The sequence below is a fragment of the Anabrus simplex genome, chromosome 4, assembly GCF_040414725.1.
Source record: "Anabrus simplex isolate iqAnaSimp1 chromosome 4, ASM4041472v1, whole genome shotgun sequence".
Taxonomy (NCBI): Eukaryota; Metazoa; Arthropoda; class Insecta; order Orthoptera; family Tettigoniidae; genus Anabrus; species Anabrus simplex.
The window spans coordinates 218,894,603-218,921,350 of NC_090268.1; the positions used below are offsets into that span (position 1 = coordinate 218,894,603).

Here is a 26,748-nt window from a genome sequence, read left to right on the forward strand (position 1 = left end):
GAACATGGTGGTACTACGCGCAAGTTAAAGCGACCCATGGTATTCCCCGCGTGGTGGTACTAATCACAAGTAGTTTCATGGTTCTAATACAATCATCCCTTGGTCGCCTCTTACGACAGACAGGGGATACCGTGGGTATATTCCTAGTCTGCGTCCCCCACCCACAGGGCGTTGTGTTTGGTCCGCGAGAGGTATTTTATTTCTACAAGTCCGCCGGCAAGCCGGTTAGGACCCGCCTATCCGCCACCTGGGACGCGCCACGTGGGAGTATCATCTCTCCCCCTGCTACGCCAGCGTAGTAGGTTCGTGGAATGACAACCCGTAACGATGACGCAACGCATATCTAATCTTATTAATACACATGTTGACACAACAATAACATAACCGTTAAATATGATGCAACAATAACAACATCAAGAATAAAAGTTACGAGAAACACAATAAATCCATTACGTTTAAAGAAAGTGAAACTCTAAAAGGATAATAGCACCTTCAATATTCTATAGAAAATAAATTAGCTACCAAGAAACCTACTAATAATAACAATAATTATAAACCAAGAAAATTAAGTAAGTAGAACACATCTGAGAACGTCAAATTTAAATAAGGACAATGATGATAATATGCTATTAGGCTTTAGCTGTATTCAGAACAGTCTTTATATGTAATACCACAGGAAAAACACTTATTTACAGAGACCAGAGATTTGTTTTGGTTTCAAAGCCTTCAAAGTACATACCGAATATCACATTGTAATTTAGAGGAGAACACTTTTAAACTACTTCAAATATTATTTCAACCGATGAACCCAAAATTTGAGACATATTCATTCAATACCACAGGAACTAACAACGCATCACATTTGCGCTGTACAGCCAACGCAGTCGGATATGTTTGAATATGTGGGAACTTCTAGTGCCAACACAGTCAAGGTAGGCGAAAAACCTTCACAAAAATATGAAGTTATCAAAACTTACTGACGAAGAGGTCCATTATTAATCCTTACAGGCATCCGATTACAAAATAGTAGAACAACACACTGTTAGTTTAAAGAAAATGTTAAATTACACTGTACTAATCACCTACTTGAAGAGTAAATTAAAACAACCAAATAACTTATCACACAGTAGACACAATAAGTAAGAGGCTCCACAGCCACTGCAGTCCGTTAACTAGGGCGGAAGGTAATCATTTCCTTTAGACATAATGGCTAGACAGAGCGTCGGTCCACACCAACGAGTTAGAATAACATAGAGGGACTGTATACCTGACATCAGCGCTCCCTGCTTGAAGCAAGTTGATACGGGGCAGCCATGTTAACGGTTGTCAAAACAAAGCGAATTGGCGCGAGAGCATATTATGTTGAGGTGACAGGGAGATCGTGCATGCCAATTTAATTCCTTAAGTTTTAGAAAGTGAAAGCATAGATTCTCGCTTTCAAGTATGCCAGCCGTAAGCTCAGCGTATGGTTGTACTAATCGGAGTAATAAAACCAAGGATATATCGTACGGTACTTTAAGTAAGTATTACTGAATTATAGCCGAGATTCCTTTTTGTAATTTCTGTTTGTAATTAAATCCATTTTATTGTTTACTTCGCGAAAGTACGGATAGCCACGGTAATTATTTGTCGAATTTTGTTTCAGACTTCGTTTAAAGAACAAGGAATTAACCGAACAATGCGTTGTGAGGGCGAAAAGAGAAATGGTATGCCATTCAATTCAGCTGCTTATGCTCTGTACATTTCCAGCCCTATTTAATTTTCATTCACATTTACAAATAAAGGAAATGGAGCGCCCAACACCAAGAAAACGTAACCACACACAAAAAAAAAACACTTATTTCGTTCAAATTACACTAAGTATGGTAAATATAGTATTTTACTGCTATTTTTGAAATGTATACAGCCTTTATTGTAGATGTCTGTTGCCACACTTCATAATGGACAACTTTCAAGCTTACCTTTCAGCTAGTAATCCCAGTATGATATGGTAATGGGAGAAACATGATATCCCCCCTATATTATAATAAATAATTACACTAAACGATTATTGTGGTAAAGTATTCATGGGCCGCCTCTGTGGTGTACTGGTTAGCGGGAGCAGCTGCCACCCTTGGAAGCCCGGGTTCGATTCCCAGCTCCACCACGAAATTTGAAAAGGGCCACGAGGGCTGTAACGGGATTCTATCAGCCTGGAGAGGTCAACTGAGTAGAAGTGGGTTCGACTCCCACCTCAGCCATCCTCGAAGTGATTTTCCGTGGTTTCCCACTTCTCCTCCAGGCAAATGCCGGGATGCTACCTAACTTAAGGCCACGGCCGCTTCCTTCTCCCCCCCCCCACAAGGCCCCTGTTCAGCATAGCAGGTGCAGCCCTCCCTCACAGTTGTATCCCCCGACCCAATGTCTCACACTCCAGAACACTGTCCTTGAGGTGGTAGAGGTGGAATCCGTGGCTGAGTCCATGGGAAAAACCAACCCGGGAGGGTAAACAGATTAAGAAAGGAACAGAATGAGGTTGTAACCTATTGTAGGTCCCTATGATTTTAAGGCTTCCTGTCATAAATATTTATGTCCATCGTTTTTATTATAATTTACGCTTAACCACAACAGCCAAGCAGGGTAACGCTCTTGTTCCGATTTCGAGGCCTATTCGTATGTCACTGTGCGATGATTTCGAACTACCCTACAACCAACTGATCGTGATGTTGGCCTCGTGCCGCAATATGATGAAGTGGCGGTATTCGCTTTCATGCTTCAAGCTTTCGGCAACGGTTTTTAATTCTCCCCCAGTGATTCTAAAATGCGCATTTTCTACACTTTTCGTCATTTAAAGGCCATGCCCCCTTGCTTGTGTGACCACGGGAAACATGGCGGACGTTCGTTCTATTAGGTTCACCCAGGCAGCGCTTCCGCCTCTCTATGTTATTCTAGCTCGTTGGCCCACACACAACCATCTCGGAGATGACCAGCTGCTAACTCCCAGTTCACAGAGTAGGTCCACAAGTCAACGCACGTCGACAGTTGACAATCGCACAGCGGAGTCAAGGAATAAAAGCCGTAGAAATTACTTCACGTCGTCTAATCAAGATATTAGATGTACCACAATTCACAAATTACAGCCAGTTGCTGTCTTGCAGTTTATGGCGTATTGTTAAATGAAACATTTTAAATTCCACACATACTAAAAGTCACAGATGACAGTTATTACACTAATCCCCTTTAAATTATACCGCCACACAAATACTGCACCATACCAGGATGCAATGCACTTAGTACGGTGTTACAGATATTGCACGTTCTCCTGAGGAAGATCCCACCACAGCCGGCGTAACAATCCTCCATATTTGCAGAAGTCGCCACCCGATCTTGTCTGCAACGTTTTCGACGGAGGAGAGGCTTGAATGAACTTGCCGACCAAGGAACCATGCTGTCATCACAAAGGTGGCCGAAAGATACCAGTGCTATATATAAGGTGGAAAATTATTCTACTGGAAAATGAAAGGAAGTTATTTTCATGCGTCCTGGAAGTAACCAAGGAACCTAGGAAAACTGGATTCCAAACTTTCATGCTGCGTTTTCCCAGGGAAGTTGCCTCTCCGATGGAATCAAATGTTAAAAGACTTTTAGCGGGGGACCACCCTGGACTGACTTTTGACGTACAGTGAAAGCCATGTCCGAAAACATCCTCCCCGAAAGCCACTCACTGCGATCAGCCGAGCACGCCACCTGGTGATAGCAGGTATATGCCCGGGTCCGATGTGGGGTTTTATTTTTATTTTTTATTATTATTTTTTTTTTGCTAGTGGCTTTACGTCCCACTGACACAGAAAGGTCTTATGGAGACGATGGTATAGGAAAGGCCTAGGAGTTGGAAGGAAGCGGCCGTGGCCTTAATTAAGGTACAGCCCCAGCATTTTCCTGGTGTGAAAATGAGAAACCACGGAAAACCATCTTCAGGGCTGCCGCCGACAGTGGGATTCGGTCACCGGTCCACAACTAACCGTCGAGAGGGGATATACGGGCACATGACTACTTTAGTTGCCGTGTACGGCAACCAGGGTTTCACAGTAGATCAAAGTCATAATATAAGTGCCATAATCCGTTTCCACACCAACGTCTCCCATTTTAGTCGTCTCGCGTGAGGGAGCGCACACCGTGGATGTATTCTGCCACCTCCACCCACAATATACAAAACAGTGAGGAAATAAGGTTCACAAAATACTGTTATAGGTGGTCAACAATATGGACGCTTGCTTATATGCACACACAATAAATGCAACGTTAGTTTGTAGACAGCCTTTCCTGCTTTATTATTCGGAGCACATACAGGGACCTGCAGTTTGTTTACCCTTTGACATAAATATGTCTCATGGCTGGGGGCATCCAAAAAAATTAGGTAATGTAACGCGACAAAATGTGTGACGGAAATGTAACCACAGCAACCGCCCAACCAGTAATGTAAGGATGGTCAGACAATGTTACCTAACAACCGTTTAGCTTATGCCTTATGGCTGGTTGCCATCGGAATACAGCGGCTGTTCATGGATGGCCATGACCAGGAGACAAAAAAGTTGTAGGGGGTCCGCTGTCTGTAATTTCGTTTGTTCTGACAATATTTCAGATATTTATCCGTTTTAGGTCAACCCAATACCGTATCTGTGGTTTTAATTTTTCGTGTCTGTTTGTTCCGCAATCACGGCAAAATGGCTGGATAGACCTCGACCAAACTTCATATTTAGAGCATACTTATCCCGAGGAAGGTTTTGGTATGCATATTATTTAAAGATCTCTGAATATGCGGGGGGTTTATAGGAAAAGCAGAACAGTTTTTCTCCATTTTCTCTTATACTATTGATTTTCTGTAAAATCCGTGAACTATATGTGAAACGTCCCTTCATTATAAACAACTTTTGTTATTTACGTAATTTCGCTTACTCATCAAATGCCCAAGAAAATTATTATTTCCTGCGTGTCTCATGCTCTACATCGAGTGACAGACCGACTACGAACCTACGGATTAACATGGCAACGTCTCTGACTGCTTGTCAGCACGGAAGTAACGTATTGCCATTTTTGTCATCATTCCTCGTGGTTGTTTCTTGGGTAGAAAACAAGACAGACGACAATCGGCCATTCTGCGGGATATTGGCATAATACCGTTGGAGGTTACAATCGCGTTGAAAATATTTGAACAGTACTGCGGAGTGTAGCCCATTATTTCACACCGTAAAGTGTTTTATGGCATTTGTTATAATTTTTACTGTATATGTATTCTACATCTGTTTTCCGCTTTAATTTCTTGCCTCTGCCTTGCCACTTTAGCCTTAAGTAATAACACCATAAGTGATCGTCTTATAGGTTTATCTAAGGATCCCTGCACCTAAATTTCTCCTTCGTTACCGCCTTTTTATATCCGCAACTCATAGCATCACAATTTATTGAGGGGCATTTTATTTTCAAATACATCCACTTGGATTTTACATATTTTTTTCCTGTACGTCTGTCCTCAGTTATAATCTTTTCTATTAATTTCAACTCCTTTAACTCTATTACTTCCTTCCTTAATTACTCTGTATGTATGCGAGTGTTAATCCCGAAACCTGGAGACTCTTTTCTTTGAGGAAAAATTCCAAGCTGTTCAAATGTATAACGTTTGCCCCCGGAAAGTATCAAAATATTGATGCAGTTTAAATGACGTTGGAGACATTGGTTTCGTGATTATTGGTGGCTAACCGGTAAGTCGTATCACAAAACAGATAGCATATTCGCCGTTCAATTTGGAGAGATCTGACTTAAAACTCTGGTCCTTGAACTTTTTGTCATATTTCTACCCCTTATACGTTAAACGGAGCTGTATTTCTCGACTTCAAGTTAATTTTGTACTTCTTACACGTATATGTTATCGTTTGACACACTTATAGGAAAGATAGAATCATCACATTCGGCACGCGCATTTACACGACCAGTGGCCATATGTTAGCCAACTTTCATGATTCCAGCTGTCACATGAGTATCAAAAATATAAAGTAATTTGTGAAAACTACCAAATTTCACCCTATTCAATCATTCTAACTCAATGTAACCCATAAATATAGGAGATACGAGAAAATGTCATAGGACCAACCATGTAGAATACTACAACAGGCGTCTGAGGATGAAGTCCGTTTGTCGATATATCGTACAGTTTCAAAGCAGTAACTCTCGAAATAAAGGTCTGCGCTTATAAATGTGTCCATGCTTATCTAAGCATAAAATAAAGTTGTAGGAGGTCCGCTGTCAGTAATTTCGTTTGTTTTGACAATTTTTCAGATATTTATCCGTTTTAGGTCAACCCAAGATCATATATGTGGTTTTTATTTTTCGTGTCTGTTTGTTCCACAATCACGGCGAAACGGCAGGATAGGTCTCGACCAAACTTAATATTTAGAGTATACTGATCCCAAGGAAGGTTGGGTCCTGTGATTTATTGTCATATTTCTACCCCTTATACGTTAAACAGAGCCGTATTTCTCGATTTCAAGTTAATATTGTACTTCTTACACGTATATATTCTGAATATGCGGGGGTTTTATAGGAAAAGCAGAACAGTTTTTCTCCATTTTCTCTTATACTACTGATTTTCTGTAAAATCCGTGTACTGTATGTGAAACGTCCCTTCATTTTAAACAGCTTTTGCTATGTATATAATTTCACTTACTCTTCGAATGATGGAGAAAATTATTATTTCCTGCGGGTTTAATGGTCTGCAACGAGTGACCGACAGACCGACAAAGAACCTGCGGGTTACCATGGCAACGTCTCGACTGCTTGCCAGCAGGGAAGTAACGCATTGCCATTTTCGTCATCATTCCTGTAAACTCGTGGTTCTTCCTTGGGTCCAATCAAGAGAGACGTCATTCGGCCATTCTGCGAGATACTGACATAATACAGCCGGAGGTTGCAATCGTCTCGAATAGCACTAAGGGGCGTTATTAATATATGAACAGTAATGCTGAGTGTAGCCCATTATTTCACACCGCAAGGTGTTTTATGGCATTTTTGCTATAATTTTTACTGTATTTCTATTCTACATCTATTTTCCGCTTTAATTTCTTGCCTCTGGCTTGCCTCTTTAGCCTTAAGTAATAACACCATAAATCATTTTTTTCCTTATCTGTTTATCTAAGAATCCCTGCACCTAAGTTTCTCCTCTGTTACCACTTTCTTATACCCGTAACTCATAGCATCACAATTTATTGAGCGGTATTTTATTTTCAAATGCATCCACTTGATATTTACATATTTGTACAATACGGCTCTCCTCAGTTATAATCCATTTTTCTATTAATTGCAACTCCGTATGTATGCGAGTGCTAATGCCGAAACCTACACACTCTTCTTTATAAGGAAAAATTCTAAGCTGCTCAAATGTATAACTTTTATTCCCGGAAAATATCGCAGTATGGATGCATTTTAATGACGGTGCAAACCTTCGGTTCGGGGTAGTTGGTGGCTAAACGGTCTTATTACAAAACAGATAGCTGTTCAATTTGGAGGCATCTACAACTTCGGTCCTATGACTTATTGTCGTGTCTCGATTGTTGATACGTTAGACAGCGCTGCATTTCTCGATTATAATCATATCTCTCCAGCTCGATTGTGACTGGCATTAGGAAAAGGGGTCTGTCTTTATAATGAAAACTCTCCATCTCTACTGTGTATGGCAGTTGCCTAGTGAGCCTGCCGTTACAGTAGAAACTCCGGAACTCAATTGTGATTGGCAGTAGGGTATGTGGCCTGTCATTATCAACAAAATTTTCCCAATAGCCTACCTTACATCGGAAACAACGTATGGTGTTCTCCCTGTTTTCTATCTCGGATAGCGCTAAGAAAAATGCAATTTAATATAATCTTACTGTCTGGCGTTACAGTAATGTACGGAGATATCCGTATACAATGTAGAATACCCTAGCGAAGCACGGGTACATTTGCTAATTTATGATAATTAGATTTTCCCAAAGGGAAAAGTGGTTTCCTTTTTCAATCTTGTGCAGTGTTAGTCTTGCCAAGGAAGTGGTGCTATCTATTATGTTTAGTTGACTAGCGACCGTCATGGAAACTCCTTGTCCTCCCTTGATGCTGTCACCTGGTCCACTCCTGTGACTGTGGAATGCTGTGATGTCACCACACCGTGTTATGGAGTAAAACCGTAAACTTGGAATCCTCTGTCACAAACAAAACCCAACTGAACAAAATCAAAGTGAATTCTGAATTCAGCGTCGCCAAAAATGCAAGAAATTGGCTCAAACATCAGATACAAGTGCTTTTTATTTAATTGTTGAGTTGTGATAACTGTTTTGTTCATTTCCAGATTCCATCTACACAGAGCGCTACATGGGACTGCCAAAGGATAATCCAACAGGTTACAACAACAGCGACATCTCTAGACTGGCTGAGAACTTTGCCAATAAGCAGTTCCTCCTCATGCACGGCAATGCTGATGACAACGTCCACTACCAACAGGCCATGGCACTAGCGAGAGCGCTGGAACTCAAAAATGTACTCTTCTCTCAACAGGTATGTGACGCAGGACGAAAGTCATATAAAAACTGCTCCTCATTCCCATCCCTATCTGTGAGAACTACGTAAGTAGGGTAAATTGGGGGATCCAGCTGCCCTTCCCAACCTCAGCCCGTGGTGGAGTGATGTAGTAACTGTCGCTGTGGGTAGGGAGTGGTGGAATACAGTCGTTCGAGGCAACCAGAATGGGAACTACGGGACTTTCCCCTTGGGAGCGTAGGTTGGCGACCACGGAACCTATAGCTGAGACTGGCATATTTTATTTGTTAAACTTTGTCTGGATAGGGAAACGAGGGTTTGGCTGGGTTACAGATTTTAACTTTTCTGACACGAGAATGATGATGATGCTTATTGTTTAAAGGGGCCTAACATCGAGGTCATCGGCCCCTAATGGTAAGCAATGAATCGAAATGGAATGACAAATGAAAAGACCAAAAACCGAGCTCGATAGCTTCAGTCGCTTAAGTGCGGCCAGTATCCAGTAATCGGGAGATAGTGGGTTCGAGCCCCACTGTCGACAGCCCTGAACATGGTTTTCCGTGGTTTCCCATTTTCACACCAGGCAAATGCCGGGGCTGTGCCTTAATTAAGGCCACGGCCGCTTCCTTCCAATTCCTAGGCCTTTCCTATCCCATCGTCGCCGTAAGACGTATCTGTGTCGGTGCGACGTAAAGCAAAAAAAAAAAAAAAAAAAAAAAAAAAAAAAAAAAAAACAGTCCAAAATCCTCCAATGACCAGAATTCAAAACGTGAGGACGAGGAGTGAATGGATGGATGGGTATGAATTTAAAACGATCAGTGGAACCGACTCACAGTGCCCCACATGCACAGAAGCTGGCGTAAAACAATAGCATCACTGACCAAGGGACTGCGTCTATAGCACAATACTGAATCGATGATGCTTGTAGCCGGAAGGAGTCGAAAATCCAAGTCAGCAGCCCCTCATAATGGTACTTATCGCTAGAAAAGTAGAACCATGGTATTTATCATTTTGCGGTACTAATCAAGAGTAGCGTAGACTCGCGGTATTCCACACATTATGGTACTACACACAGGTAATGAAATTCGCACATGTACATGCCATTTACAGGCACCGCAAACCTATGGTGTTCATCTAAGTGTACTAACCACAGGGACTCGTACTATCCCGTGGTGTTCCTCATATAGTGGGTACTAATCATAGGCAAGCCAGAGCCAAGGGTTCCATCATCCCACGGTGTCGCTCATATAGTGCTACTAATGACAGGTACTGTAAACCCCGTCGCGCTCTAGTTTGTTACTAATCACATACCTATTTGGTACCTAACATAGTGGTACAACGCGCGAGTAAATGCGAACCATGGTATTCCCCACGTGGTGGTACTAATCACAAGTAGTTTCATGGTTCTAATATAATCATCCCTTGGTCACCCCTTTTAGTCACCTCTTACGATAGGCAGGGTATACCGAGGGTGTATTCTTCGTCTGCGACCCCCACCCACAGGGGGTTATGTGTTTGGTCCGCGGGAGGTATTTTATTTCTCTCAAGTCCGCCGGCAAGCCGGTTAGGACCCCCTATCCGCCACCTGGGACGCGCCACGTGGGAGTATCACCTCTACCTCTGCTACGCCAGCGTAGCAGGTTCGTGGTCTGACACGAGAAATATCTTCTAAAGCAATAACACCCAGTTTCCCATACATAGTACATGCTGTACACCCTCGTAGAGACAACTTGCTCGGTGACTAGGAACTCTTCTTGAGGATAATATGGTATGGTCATGGGGCGCTGGCCCACCTGAAAGTTTTCGGAGGTGAATCACGAAGACATTTCGTATTAGGAGATCATAATGTGTGAAAAGGATACTCGCTTGCTTGCAAGGTCGTCGGGATATGGGATACTGACCGCCACGCGGTTTCATGAATTTGCTGATCTATACGAAGACACTACCTGGTGATGCGATGCAAGCATATCTTTGAACACAGCGTCCAGTAATAACAGCCTGGTGAGGAAGATACCTAGTTGATTATCACATTGCATACTGTTACAGTTAACGAGAATGGCATCTCTTAACCGACCGGGCTTCTACTCCATGTACTATGGACCTGTGACACAACTGTGCTTTTTAACACCACAGCATTGGTTGGCATATAGATGTCTACATCTGAGTCTTACATTACTCCTACATTTTGCAAATGTCTTCTCTTTTGCTTATTCTGTCTAACCTTCTCTGAATTAGTAAATGAGAAATAGAAAAGATAGCACAGGGGCTAATGCGCACACATTGCTCTTATGGGACAAACTCTGGGGAGCTGTGCAAGGGATACTGCGCAAGATTGCTGCTATACGTTGGTCTTATGGGAATAAATTTAAAGAGCTACCGCAGGGGTAATGCTTGTACATTGCTCGCATGGGACTAACTCTAGAGATTTGGCAGAGCTAGAACTGATGATAAAAATGCTTTTATTTCAAGGGGCCTAATATCTAGGTCATCGCTCCCTAATGGTATGAAATGTAATGATACTTAAAATTTTAAAATGTATCAAAAGCAGTCATCCCCGTACAGGCCACGAAGCCCTTAAAGGGGCAGAAGGTACGTAACCTCGGCACTTGGTGGGGTAGAGTGCTTAGATCTATGCCCGGTCACCTTTGCACCAGGAATTAAACTGGTACTCATTTTTTGTGTCGGCTGCATGAACCTCAGGACCATATACACCTCCGGAAGTGGAAATCTCGTGCCTTAAATTTTGCGACTCACTGAGGGGTAATCGAACTCACGTGTCTCCAGGTGAACCGCGTAAGCCTTTACCGCCTAGATCAGACAGTCCCTTTAAAATGTACCCATCATCATCATATTCTAAAGGCTAAGCCTTGACGCCGCAGCCATAGATGTCTATCTTGAGCCAGTCTTTTCAACTCAGTGCAGGTCTTGCAGTTCATCCTCAGAGGCAGGTTCTTGAAATTAGATACTCTGGGTCGTCCTCTTCCTCTTTCCCGGAAAACTTTCCTTCACTGATGTTACAAAGAAACTCCTCATCCGCAGAATGTGACCAATAAATTTTACATTCGTTTTTCAATTTCCATTACCAGGCTTCGTTTGCCTCATATCTCTCTAAAGACTTCGATATTGCTTTTTATTTCAGTCCAACTTATCCCCTGCATTCACCTCCAGATCCCCATTTCAATTGCCAATAGTCTTTTCTTTTCCTTCTCTCTTAATAACCAGCTTTTGCAACCGTACAGAAGCACGCTCCGTACGAAGGTTTTTACAAAGGCCCTCCGAGTTTGAATATCTATATGTTTGTTGGTCAGCAATTGCTTTTTATCTTGGAAGGCTCTCTTTGCCATTACTATCCTTCTTGATGATGAATATGATGATGATACTTGCTGTTTAAAGGGGCCTAACATCGAGGTCATCGGTCCCTAATGGTACAAAATGAGATGAAATGTAATGACAAATTAAAAGTCCAAAATTCTACACTGACCAGAATTCAAAACGCGAGGACGAAGAATGAATGGATGGACATGAATTTAAAACAATCAGTGGACGCTACCCGCAATACCTTACATTCACGGATTCTGACGTAAGACAATAGGATTACTGACCAAGGGACTGCTGCTATAGCATAACATTGAATCGATGATGCTTGCAGTCTAAAGGGGGTCCAAAATCCAAGTTGTCGGCCCTTCATAACGGTACTTATCTCTAGGAATGTAGAACCATGGTATTTGTCATGTTGCGGTACTAATCAAAAGTAGCAGAGACTCGCGGTATTCCACACATTATGGTACTACTCACAGGTTATGAAGTTCGACATATACTACAGACCTATGGTTTTTCTCACATTGCGGCCCCATTTACAGGCAACGCAACCCTATGGTGTAAAGCACATAAGAGTATTAACCACAGGGACCCTCCCCTATCCCGTGGTGTTCTTCATATAGTGGGTACTAATCATAGGCAAGGCAGAACCATGGTAGCTATCATCCCATGGTCCTGCTCATATGGTGGTACTAATCACAGGTACTGCAAAAGCCGACCGCACGGTGCTCCTGTGTGCTACTAATCACAAACCTATTTCGTACCTAATATAGTGGTACTACGCGCAAGTAAAAGCGACCCTTGGTGTTCTCCGCGTGGTGGTACTGATCACTCCTCGATGGCAGCAATTTTTGTGCTGAATCGTTAGTGGTGGATGTTGCCGGTTGGAAAATGTTCTTTTAAGGGAAGTACACGGCTGTCCCCACGGTGTAGGAGTAATGTGGCTGCCTCTTACACGGAGGCCCTGGGTTCGATTACCGACCAGGTCAGGTTTTTATACCTGGATCCGAGGGCTGGTTCGAGGTCCACTCATCCTACGTAATTACAACTGCGGAGGTATCTGACGGTGAGATGACGGCCCCGGTCTACGAAGCCAAGAATAACGGCCGAGAGAATTTGTCGTGCTGATCACACGGCACCTCATAATCTGCAGGCCTTCGGGCTTAGCAACGGTCGCTTGGTAGGCCATGGCTCTTCGGGGCTGTTGCACCATGGGGTTAAGGGAAGTGCACGCATGCTCTATGCAGTTAATGTCCGGAGAAGACGGGAGGCCATCTGGGTCCCTCCAGCTGCTGCACGATGTGGACGAGCGTTATCGTCCTGTAGAGTAAACCCATCTGCTACATAATCATGTTTTCTTCGCACAGGCAGGTTTTCACATGTCAGCTCTCCGTGCTCTCCTGACTTCTGCCTTCCTGTTCAGATCTTTGTAAGTTCCTCCTTCTTTGATGTTATCTATCATCTTGTACCTATTCCTTCCTCAAAGTCTTCTTCCGTAAACTAATCCTTCCACTGCATCCGTTAACAAAGAATCCCGTCTCAGTAAGTGTCCCATCCAGTTCTTCCTTTCTCTTATAACTTCCAGCAAACTTCTCTTCTCACCAACTCTTTTCAATACCTTTTCATTCCTTACTCTTTCAATCCAGCTTATTCTGTCCATTCTCCTTGTTACGGAGATATTCTGGCTCACAGAGGTGAAAGAAGGTGCGGGCATGAATGGGTGGATATACGAAAATCGAAAGATTGAATTAAAACTTTAAAATTGGCAGTTTTATTTCCTTTCTTAACCTTTCCCTTTTTTCTTTTCAAATCTTAATACCTTGCCAAGTAATTAACAATCAGTTACAGACATTTAGCTCGTAAGCTTGAAAAACACTTTTAGAGAGGTCAGATAACAAATATACAGGCTGAGCTTGAAGCTCCCAATTACAATTTTAGTTGAGCGCTACTGCTCCATTCAATCCACAGCTAATGAGACGGATCTTCCAATGTTTACATCAGAGGAAAGGCTTCTTTGTTCTACATATTTACACTTAGGAATCTATTTTCAAAATTTCACACCTTCCAGGCCTATCAAAGGCACAACCTACATTTAACAAAATTAAACCGTATTCACTGTCTTAACTGCTCAGCGGTCTGATATCTTTAACATGAAATAAATGGAATGGAGTTTAACAGGGGTAACAAGTACCCATTCTGCATGGCCTTTGGTAAAAACAACAGGTTAAAGTTACTGGCGAAAAACCAAAATGGTAAGGAGGCGAACTTTAACACTCCTAGAAATTTACAGAACGGCTGGAACCCTATTTGGGCTTATGGCCCGACGTTACAGAGGGAAGGCCTATACTACGGAGGTGACTAGAAAAAAATAAGTTGTAGAAATTACAAGATAGATTTTAAAGGTTACAACATCACAGTCACCTTAAGATCAAGTTGAGAAGGAATACAAGGGGGTACCTCACTCTCTTTCCGTATTTTCGGTCAAGTTATTTGGGCTTGTTTGAAATTTACATTTAAAGTTTAAAATTTACATTTTAGAAAAATAAAGTTACATTACTAAATATTTGAAACCTTCCCCTCGAGCTATCTTTCAAAGACCATCACATAGTTAAGCTGAAACTGCCATTATCTTGAGCTGGTGGACCTCCCGAAGATGGATGAGGTGGTCCCGCCTCCGTTACGAACACACTCTAGACTGGAGCGATCACAAAGACAACCTGGTCCGAAAATGTGCCAGCTTTTATAGCAGAGGGGAAGGTTCCAGAAAACTCTGGGCCAAGGCGCTGACATACCCCAATTCTCATTGGATAATCAAATAAATATCAAAATGTCATCATTGGTGAATAAATAAATGTACAAAGATTCTTACTGGCCAACGCCTAAAGTTGATGGGAAGAGATATAAGTGTTGACAACTTTTAAACATCAAAAACAAATACCAAAAATTCCAGTTTAGCAAACATTTTTATACAAAATTACTCTTGAATTTTAATAGTTCATCTTCACCTCAGAGGGCATGACATAAGTTTATAGTAGAGACATCTGTCGAGAAATGTCCACACTTCTTGTACTAGTAATTTCACAGTTTATGTTGCAGAGGGCCTTATACAATGATGATGATGATGATTGTTGTTTAAAGGGGCCTAACATCGAGGTCATCGGCCCCTAATGGTACGAAATGAAATGACAACAAAAAGTTCAAAAAATCCACTGACCAAAATAAATACAAATTTCATGAAAAATGAATGGATGGATAGGAACCCAAGAAAAACAAAAACAAACCAACAAACAGAAACAGTGGATCCGACTCAAAAACGGTCATAAATATTAGTAATATGTATGCTTGATGTCTAAAGGGGTAAAAAAAACCAGGTCTAAGGCCCCTCAGGATGGTACATGTCGCGAGTAAAGTAGAACCATGATAATTCTCTAGCTGCGGTACTAATCAAAGGTAGCGGAAACTCACGGTGTTCCAAACATTAAGGTACTACTCACAAGTATTGTACATCGTAAAGGTAACGCAGACCTATGGTGTTTCTCACAAAATAGCGCCACTCATAGCCAACGCAAACCGATGAGGTTCCTCACCTAGGTGTACAAATCACGGGCGCCGGCATTCCCGTAGTGTTCCTCACATAGTGGGTACTAATCACTGGCAACGCAGACCCACGGTGTCGCTCATATAGTTGTACAACTCACAGGCAACGCCCACACCCGTGGTGTTGCTCACATGGGTACGAATCACGGGTACTGGAAACCCACACTGAACTCCGCTTGAGTTCTACGAATCACAAAACCATTCAGTACCTAACAGAGTGGTACTACTCGCAAGTAAAAGCGACCCATGGTGTTCCGCGCGTGATGGTGGTAATCAAAAGTAGTTTCATAGTTCTAATACAATCATCCCTTGATGATGATGATGCTTGTTGCCTTAAGGGGCCTAACATCGAAGGTCATAGGCCCCTAATGGAACGTGATGGACGACATGATACATGATATTTAAAATTTTAAAACGTATCCACTAACCAGAGTTAAAAAAAAATGGTGATGAAAAAATTAGTATGAGATTAAAACAGCAGTGGATCTAATTCGCAATGCCTTATTTCTAATAAAATAAGAGAAAATACAGAGAGAAAAGGAATAAGGCATTGCCTGCTGGTGCATATATAGATACTTCATTTACATTAGACGTTAAAATAACACATTAAAATACGCAACACAAACTAAAATGAAGTCAACAGGTTAAAAGCGCAATGGAAACAAATACACGAAAACAAAGGACATCACTAGACACGGTAAAACAGACCACTATCCCTCATAAAGAGGATGACGAGGTCTGCTGACTGCTCGTCATCTCGCAAGATAAGGGAGATGGTACCCGGAAGGTTAAGACTACGGCGAAGATCGACCAGGTTCATACACTCCGTAAGGATGTGTACCACGGTAAGATGGTCGCCGCAGGTACACACCGGAGGGGGTTCTTTCAAAAGATGCGAGTGAGTTATGATACCGTGGCCGATCCGAAGAAGACATAATACCACGGCTTCCCTTCGCGAAGCCTGAAGGGAAGTCCTCCATACCTTCGTTGTTCCTTTTATCGCTCTCAGCTTATTGGGAAGTGGAATGGCCTGCCACTCCATCTCCCAATGAGACATGACCAGATGTCTCAGCTGAGAGCGAATATCACTTGCTGGATCCTTTAAAGGCAACGGGGGCAGTGAAACTGCCTCCTTGGCAGCCCGATCCGCTAAATCCTTTCCCTCGATGCCCATGTGGCTTGGGAGCCACAGAAAAGTAATTCTGGTGCCGGCATCCGAACACCCGGCCAGTAGGTCCTGGATCCGCTGCACCAGAGGGTGCCGAGGGAAACAGGTATCAATAGACTGGAGTGAACTCAAGGAGTCAGTACACACAAGAAAGTGACGGCGTTCATTGTACAGTGCGTACCGCAAAGCTCTACAGAGAGCATAGAGCTCTGCTGTGTACACACTACAGGTTTCCGGGAGAGCGAAAAGAAACCTATCATTGTCGACAACGAACGCACAGCCCACCCTCGTGTCCGTCCTTGAACCATCCGTGTAGACGACGACTGAGCCTGGATAGCGGCCAACGACGGACAAGAAGAGCCTCCGATAAATCGAAGGGTCCGTGTTCTCCTTCGGGCCAGTGTGTAGGTCCAGAATTATTTCAGGTCGCCGTACTACCCACGGAGGTACCCCACTTGGTTGTCTGACAAGGCAAGGAACCGAAGGTACGTCAGACAATCTGTAACTGCTATCTAAACGAATTCCAACCGGCCGCGTTGCTCGGGGACGAGCGGCGTACAGCAAACGGTTGCCATTGTTGAAAACGCTAGAACAGCTTGGATGTAGTGGCATCTGTCGCAAATTAGCAGCATAGGTAAGAAGCAGTTGCTGTCGCTTCAGGTGTAAAGGCGGCACACGAGACTTAGCGAGCAGGCTAGCTATGGGGCTCGTACGAAAGGTTCCCGTCGCCAACCGAACCCCGCTGTGGTGAATGCTGTTTAGCTTCGCAAGAACGCTTGGTCTTGCTGAGCCATATGCTGCACTGCCGTAGTCTAGGCGAGATAAAATATGTGCCCTATAGAATCGCAGGAGCATCGTGCGGTCAGCCCCCCAAGAAGTGCTGCTAAGAAACTTCAGGATATTAAGCTTCTTAGCACATTGCACTCTCAACTGCCGCACATGTGGCTCCCACGATAATTTATTATCGAAAAGGAGCCCAAGGAATCGGTAAGTGTCAACTACAGGTATAGCTACATTTCCTAAATAAAGTTCAGAAGGAGGGTGAAGAGAACGTTGGCGACAAAAGTGGACAACACAGGTCTTTGTGGTGGAAAAACGAAAGCCACGCTCTAAGGTCCACTGCTCTACCCTCCTAATAGCTTGCTGTAACTGTCGTTCTGCGACAGCCATACTGCACGAGCTATAGTGCAGAGCAAAATCATCCACATATAGGGACGGTATTACGGCTGGACCAGCAGCAACGACAATACCGTTTATGGCAATCGCGAACAGAGTGACACTAAGAACAGATCCCTGTGGGACTCCTTTTTCTTGAACGTGGTAGTGCGAATATGTCCTCCCTACTCGGACACGGAATAGACGGAGGGACAAAAAAATCGCAATAAATACCGGCAAGTTACCTCGGAATCTCCATTGATGCAGGACTGAAAGGATGCCATATCGCCAGGTGGTGTCGTAGGCCTTCTCCAAATCAAAGAAGACAGCTACCAAGTGCTGTTCGCGGAGAAACGCATCAAGGATAGAGCTCTCCAGGCGTACCAAGTGGTCTGTGGTGGATCGAGCGGCTCGAAATCCACATTGGTACTCGGACAAGAGTCCTTCTTTCTCCAGACACCACACGAGTCTGCGATTTACCATCCTCTCAAATAGCTTACACAGGCAATTTGTAAGACAAATCGGTCTGTAACTTCCTGCATACTAAGGATCTTTGTCAGGCTTGAGGACAGGGATGACTATGCCCTCTCGCCACTGAGACGGAAAATCACCCTCTGTCCAGATTCGGTTGAACACACGAAGGAGATATAGTAAACTATCATCACTAAGGTGTTTCAACATCTGGTTATGGATGTTGTCCGGTCCAGGAGACGTGTCCTTGCAAAGCACTAAGGCGCTGCGGAGTTCCCACTCCGTAAAGGGCACGTTGTAGTCCTCTGAAGCTTGGGTGGCAAAACTAAGGTGATGACGTTCTGCCTCTCGCTTCACAGGGAGGATATCAGGATAGAAATTCCCGGAGCCAGAAACATCCGCGAAATGACTAGCGAGATGGTTAGCAATCGCGAGGGGATCAGTGGCGACACTGCTTGCAATGGAAATTCCCGGTACAGCAGATGATCCTTGAATACCCGAAATTCGTCGAAGTTTTGTCCACACTTGAGATGGAGTATGTGACGTCATGGACGACACATATCTCTCCCATGAAGCCTTCTTACTTTGTCGAATTAGAACTCGCGCCTTAGCGCGGAGTTTCTTAAATGTTACCAAGTTGGCCACAGTAGGCTGTCGACGGTAACGTTTATGAGCGCGACGGCGTTCTTTGATGGCTGCTGCTATTCCATCGTTCCACCAAGGAACGTGTTTTCGGCGAGGAGCCCCCGAGAAGACGGAATGGACTCCTCAGCAGCAGCAAGAATAACTTGGGTGACGTAAGTTATTTCCTCGCCGACGATCCGCCTGACATCATCGTTCAAGACAGCTAGTGATGTGTACTTTGGCCAATCAGCATGTTTAAGAATCCATCGAGGGGGAGCCTCGACGGGTTTATGTTTCAACAAAGTAAGAATAATAGGAAAATGGTCACTGTCACAGATATCATCGTGTGCATTCCACCGAAACAGTGGAACCAACGTTCGGCTGCATAGACTAACGTCTATGCGAGAGTATGTGCCGTAACGTACACTAAAGTGAGTTGGTTCCCCTGTGTTCAAAATACATAAATCCAGATCTGTTAGAAGTGTTTCCAGCTCTCTTCCGCGGGGACAAGGCGTCTCAGAGCCCCATATGGGGTGATGGGCGTTAAAATCACCCAATGAGGAAGGGTGGTGGAAGCTGATCTATAAGATCAGCGACATCATTGATGTTCAGATGCTGGCCTGGTGGAAGATAAACATTACACACTGTTGCTATGGCAGGCAGCGAGACGCGAACAGCTACAGCCTCAAGAGGGGTTCTTAATGGAACCTCTTCGCTGTAGGTATCAGAACGTACAAAAATGGCAACGCCTCCGGAAGCCGGGTTTGCATAGTATCGTTCTGTCGAGTATAGTTTGAAATTCCTCAAGACCGTATGATGACCAGGTCTGAAATTGGTCTCCTGAATACAGACTATACTCGCTGCGTACTCACTAATAAGCTGACGTAACTCAGCAAGATGCCTGTCATAACCGTTACAATTCCACTGTAACAGTGCCATAGTGTGGACTATAAAAGGAGTGTTAGGTTATGAGCGACGAAATGCTCGTAAGCCTAAACACTATCTAGTTCTACATCCGTAGATGTAGAGGACAGCGCGACATCCATCCCGTCATCAAAAGATGGCAGGGGTGCCGCCCAGAACGTCGACGCTTTTCGGGCGCGAGGGGGTCCCCTACGAGGAGAGCGCGCAGGTTTGGGAGCAGGAGTGCCTCCTGGCGCAGACACATATCCCCCAGATGAGGGGCATGACTTCTCCTTCGCAGGGGAAGTCCGAGAGCGCTCAGGACGGGCGCTCTTCTTCCCCTGTTTCTTTTCTAGTTTAGACGGGCTGGGAGATGGTTTCCCAGCCCTGGTCGACGATGCCGCCTCCGCCGGCTGGGGCACGACTTTCGTCGACCTCCTAGAGGGGGGGGGGAGACTTCTGGTTGGTCGAAGGTGGGGTGGTCCCCACCTTCGAGCTTTGACTATTTGCGACGTTGCTGGGAGCAGCAACAGTCGCCTTGGGCGCAGCGGTCTGGACAGGTGTCGAGGTTGTGAATGACGATCCTGGAAGACTCTGAGCTATCAAGCTATAGTCGAGTGTACGGGCAGGTGTATTCGTAGAATTAAACTTACGGCGCGCTTCCTGGTGGAAAGACCATCCAGGGTCTTGATCTCCTGGATCTTCTTCTCACTCAGGTATGTCGGACAATTCCGATCCCGAGGAGAATGAAAACCGGAGCAGTTAGTGCACTTGTATGGAGTTATGCACTCCTCAGCGCCGTGAGCTACTCGTCCACATGTACCACATACAGCCTGATTCGAACAGCGAGATACCATATGTCCGAATCGCTGACATTGATAGCATCGTATAGGAGGCGGGATGTACGGCCTCACATCGCAACGATAAGTTGTTACCTTGACTTTCTCTGGTAACACTGACAATTTGAAAGAGACAATGAAGGCACCAGTGGCAACGTCTTCACCGTTCACCTTGCACGTAATGCGCCGGACGTGTGTCATGCCACGGTTCTTCATGTCTTCCATCAACTCGTCGTCAGTGTTCAAAATTAGGTCGCGGTGAAAGATGACTCCGCGAACCAGGTTCAAGGACTTATGCTCCTCCACTTTGACGGGGATTTTGCCAAAGTGCTCGCACTTAAGCAACTGATCAGCTTGCAGTGCTGTACGAGTCTTTAGAAGCAAACTACCGTTGCGCATTTTCTTAAGTTCCTCCAGTTCGCCATAGACGCCTTCGATGTGTCTACTAAACAGGATCGACTTCACCAGCTTAAAATCGTGCCCATCGGTTCTGGTAGCGACCAGAAACCTAGGGAAGCTGGATCCCATTCCTTCACGCTCCGCATGTTCCCAGGGAGTTGAACCTCTCAGGGAAGCAAAAGTTAAAGACTTAGGTGGGCGACCACCTTGAGAGAGCCGACTTCGTTTGGAAGCCATGCCCGATAGCTTCCTCCCCGAATGCCACCCACTCCGATCAGGGGTCTCTGTAGCCGAACCAAGCAGCCAAGGCGATACCCACCTGGTCATAGCAGGTACTGCCCAGGGTCCGATGTTGGACGATGCCTAATACGGGATGACTGAGGCAATGAGCACTAAGACTCCCTTCCTCCAGTCACCCGCAATAGCATGTACCCCATAGCGTGTACAGAGCACTAAATATAGAAAAAATAAATAAAAATAATTAATAAGAATATGTCCTTCTGGCATTCGGCTGTGCGGGGACCTGCGTTGTCAGGCGGATACTACTGCCCGGGTATATGACACTCCCACCCGCCGCGTCCTGGGTGGTTGCTGGCACGGGCTTTCGAGCGTAGTCGCACACATAGGAGCTCCATCGCCGAGCAGCACGCACATCAAAATTTCGAATGGTCTACATCTGACCCTCGGAAAAATAATAAGAAATAAAGAGGGGACCATGGCCACATGACCCTTTAAGTCGCCTTCTACGACAGGCAGGGATTACCTATGGATGTATTCAGCCTCTCCCATCCACAGGAGGCCCATCACATTATACCAAACCGCAATCCATGTCCGCGCCAAGGTCGCCCCTTTTTGTCGCCTCTTACGACAGGCAGGGGATACCGCGGGTGTATTCTACATGTGCGTCCCCCACCCGCAGGGGGTAGTGTGTTTGGTCCGCGAGAGGTATTTTATTTCCCTCAAGTCCGCCGGCAAGCCGGTTAGGAACCCCCTATCCGCCACCTGGGACGCGCCACGTGGGAGTATCACCTCTCCCCCTGCTACGCCTGCGTAGCAGGTTCGTGGGGCCTTATACAAGGCGCTAGTTTTAAACGTACGGAGCGGTGTACCTCCGGTACACTCCTCAACATCAACATCTCAAACGCCCCTAGCCCTTTTCATCTTCTCTCCTTCAATGTCCACGTCTCTGCCTCATATAATCCCACACTCCAAACAAAGCATTTTCCAATTCTCTTTCTCAAGCCTTTATCTAATTTGCCGCATAATACTACCAACATCCTATTGAACATAGTTATAGTTATGGGTCGATCGTGTTTCCTTTAATGTGAACCAGTGGTGTAGGGTGACCGATAATGAGAGCTGCCAAGAATAGCGCTGAACCTCCAAGCTGTTGGAGACATTCTGCTGACAACTTTCCCCTCTTGCTCTGCATATGCAGAGAGAGCTGTTATCAGTATGCAAACCAATTAGCACTTCATCAGTGGACAAGGTTCTGGATCACTGACCTCGTGCTCTAGCCCATCGAATGTGAGCCACCCTGTGATGTCAAAGTGGAGGAGAGTCTACTACCTACAGTAACTCCTGTGGCATCCCGAAGCTCCTGACGCAGAGTCTGTAGGGCACGGTATATAGTCGTGAGCTGCTGATGTCGATCTGCTGATGAAACATTGTACCTTAATCCACACCCTGGTGACAACACGTGAACAAGGTCAACCTGGCTCATGTTCTGTTGGATGAAAGTGATGATTATAATGCGATCTGTCATACATGATAAGGCATTTACATTGACAAACTTGCTTCGACGTGATACCTTTGACATGAAATAAATGGAATGGAGTTTAACAGGGGTAACAAGTACCCATTCTACATGGCCTTTGGTAAAAACAAAAAGTTAAAGTTACTGGCCAAAAACCAAAATGGTATGGAGGCGAACATTAGCACTCCTAAAAATTTACATAAAGGTTGGAACCCTGTTTGGGCTTATGGACCGACGTTACTCTCATAATTTAAGACGGTTATGACCAACTTGTCATGATTTAAACAATGTACTTACTTTCTAACCATAAATATTAGACATTGGTGGCTAAACTGCAAATATGCTTAACATTTTTTGAAGACTGTGTTTACACTGTGAGAGAGAGCTTCAGATCTTCTGGTAACTGGAGAGGTACACCATGTATTGTTAATTGTTTCACATCTGTTCCAGAGCTACCCCGATGAGAATCACCGGATTGCGTCCGTGCTGTTGCACGTCTATCAGACCCAGGACAGATTTTGGCAGCAGTGCTTCGATGGAGACAAGATAACGACTTCTGGATCCGCCGTCAACAAGATTCCCCTTGCAACTCTCCTCCTCCTCCTTACCAAATCTGCAGTGTAAAACGATTTCTGTTGCAAATACATATTTTGAGGAATGAATATTTTAATAACCCAACAACAACGGTGCTCTTTATTAGTCCCTCCTCCAGAGAAACACATATTTAACCAACAAGCTAACTAAATAAAGATAATAATAATACTCCAAGCACAGGACTGACATTGACATATAGGGTGTCTCCCCTCTGTGGTATGAAGGAAGTGTCAGGCTTGACAACATCTAAAATAAAATATTTTTATTTTGTAATTTCTTTCACTGATTGTTTCATCATACCTTTATATTGTATCTATGTATATATATATAAAATGCTTATTCTGTCAGTCATTCACAGTGATATTGGGAAAACTGGAAGGTCTCAAGAACTGAAATTGGTACCAGTTATAGTTTGCTACGTCTTCTTTACAAGAAAAATACAACGAACCTCACACGACTACCATTTTTGTACTTATTGTCCCACATTCGGCATGATAACGCAGGTACACAGCTATATCTATCGGCATGAGTTCGAGCGAAAACGAACTACGTGCAACTTGAGTTATGTTGCTTTCCACAGATACGTATATTGAGGAAACGGGAACGTTTCAGAGAAAACTGGTACCAGATATGGGTTACAAGAACAATGTAATGATGACCATTATACTTGAACTATTTGGTGAAAAAATATTATCTTTCAGTGAATGAATACATACACTTCAGTAAAGCTTGACGAAATTTTCACCAGCTTAATTACATAATAATAATTATGGCTGGTGGTGGCGCGAATAGACTCTGCCATTGGTTGAAGATTAGCCCAATGAAACGTCACTCCCATAATTCAAGACGTCAATTCAAGACTTGGTGGTATAAAAAGTCCTAAAGCGATGATCTAATGTTACAGACACACTAATCGTCGTTGTAGTCGGGAGGAAGAATGGAAAGAATAAACATACGTAATGAATAACAATAAAAGCATCCCGCTGTCTTGAATTATCAGAGTGACGTTTCATTGGGCAAATGTTCAGCCAACCGGGCGAGTTGGCCGTGCGGTTAGGAGTGCACAGCTTTGAGCTTGCATCCGGGAGATAGTGGGTTCGAACCCCACTGTCGGCAACCCTGAAGACGGTTTTCCGTGATTTCCAATTTTCACACCGGGCAAATGCTGGGGCTGTACCTTAATTAAGGCTACGGCCGCTTCCTTCCCATTCGTAGGCCTTCCCTGTCCCATCGTCGCCATAACACCTATCTGTGTCGGTGCGACGTAAAGCAACTAGGAAAAAAAACCCATCTCCAGTCAATGGCAGAGTCCATTCGTGCCATGATTAATAATATCAATAACAAAGAGAAATAATAACATTGGCTAGCCGTGCTGTAATTTCAGATCTCGTCACTATGAAGTATAGTAAATGGTCCAGAGAAAACGAAGCGTGTAATACTAAATATGGACACTGTGAGGCATAGATTGCGCTGAAGTCAAGAGGCGAGCTAAACCCGCTTCGCGGCTCTAGCCTGGCCCTCTTTCCGTGACCACAGTCCAATAATTGTGTCACCACCCGGACCTAACCAATCCAGACCCAATGGTTTTGTCACCAGGAGGACGTAACTTATCCGGACCAATGGTTTTGTTACTAGCTGGATCTAACCTATCCAGACCAATTGTTTTGTCACTAGCCGGATGTAACGTATACAGACCAATGGTTTTGTCACGGAAAAGTGCTGCAGTAACGTAGTAACTTTTGCCGGATACATACATAATCATTATAGACCGTCATGCCTTTCAGCGTTCAGTCTGCAAGCCTCTATGAATATACTAAACGTCGCCAAAATCCTTTATTTGCAACTAGTGCTGTGGCCACATTTACTTCTATACCTCTTATCTTTAAATCTTTAGAAACTGAATCTAACCTTCGCCGTCTTGGTCTTCCTCTGTTCCCCTTACCCTCCACAACAGAGTCCATTATTCTTCTAGGTAACCTATCCTCCTCCATTCGTCTCACATGACCTCACCGCAAAAGCCGGTTTATGCGTACAGCTTCATCCATCGAGTTCAGAATTTATCTCCTCATTCCGGGTACCATACTGCCATTGTTCCCACCTGTTTGTACCAGCAATCACTCTCGCTACTTTCATGTGTGTTACTTCCAACTTATGAATAAGATATCCTGAGTCCACCCAGATTTCGCTCCCGTAAATCAAAGTTGGTCTGAAAACAGACCGATGCAAAGATAGTTTCGTCCTGGAGCTGACTTCCTTCTTACAGAACGCTGTTGATCGCAACTGCGCGCTCACTGCATTAGCTTTACTACACCTTGATTCAATCTCACTTACTATATTACCATCCTGGGAGCACACACAACCTAAATGATTAAAAGTATCTACCTGTTCCAGCTCTGTATCACTAATCTGACATTCAATTCTGTTGAATTTCTTACCTACTGAGATCAATTTATTCTTCGAGAGGCTAATTTTCATACCATACTCATTGCACCTATTTTCAAGTTCCAAGATATTAGACTGCAGGCTTTCGGTACAATCTGCCATTAAGACCAAGTCATCAGCATAGGCCAGACTGCTTACTACATTTCCACCTACACCTTTCAGCAGATGATCCATGTAAATTACGAACAGCAAAGGTGAAAGATTACAGTCTTGTCTAACATCTGTAAATACCCTGAACCAAGAACTCATTCTACCACCAATTCTCACTGCAGCCCAATTGTCAACATAAATGCATTTGATTGATTTTAATAATCTACCCTTAATTCCAGTGTCCTCGAGTATGGCGATCACCTCTTCCCTCGGTACCCTATCATACGCTTTCTCTAGATCTACGAAACATAAACATAACTGTCTATTCCTCTCGTAACATTTTTCAATTACCTGGCGCATTCTGAAAATCTGATCCTGACAACCCCTCTGTGATCTGAAACCACACTGGTTGTCATCCAACTTCTTCTCAACCACTGATCGCACCCTCCCTTCCAAGATGCCGGTGAATACTTTGCCTGGTATACTAACCAATGAGATACGTCGATAATTGTTGCAATCCTTCCTGTTCCCTTGCTTATAGATAGATGTAATTACTGCTTTATCCAGTCTGAAGATACCTTACCAACACTCCATGCTAATCTAATTATTCTATAAAGCAATTTCAACCTTGCCTTCCCATTATACTTCACCGTTTCAGGTCTAATTTCATCTATTCCTGCTGCTTTATGACAATGGAGTTTATTTACTATCCTTTCCACTTCCTCGAGTGTAATTTCACTAACATTGTCCTCCTCCCCCAGAGCTCCAGCATGACTATTTCCTTTTACGCTGAGAAGATTTTCAAAATATTTCTTCCACCTGTCCAGGGATTCCCTGGGATCTATTATGAGTGA

The 26,748-nt window shown here is 44.1% G+C and overlaps 1 protein-coding gene across 2 annotated transcripts in view; it reads left to right on the forward strand.

The window, feature by feature from the left end:
- Positions 1-23,430, forward strand: part of LOC136871783 (venom dipeptidyl peptidase 4) — a 281,475-nt gene extending 258,045 nt beyond the window's left edge. For both annotated transcript variants that reach the window (XM_067145363.2, XM_067145364.2), the window contains exons 14-15: positions 8,351-8,556; positions 23,219-23,430. In XM_067145363.2, coding sequence (XP_067001464.2) covers positions 8,351-8,556; positions 23,219-23,392 — 380 coding nt within the window. In that variant the 3' untranslated portion in view covers positions 23,393-23,430. The remainder of the gene's footprint in view (positions 1-8,350; positions 8,557-23,218) is intronic.
- The last annotated feature ends 3,318 nt before the right edge of the window (positions 23,431-26,748 follow it).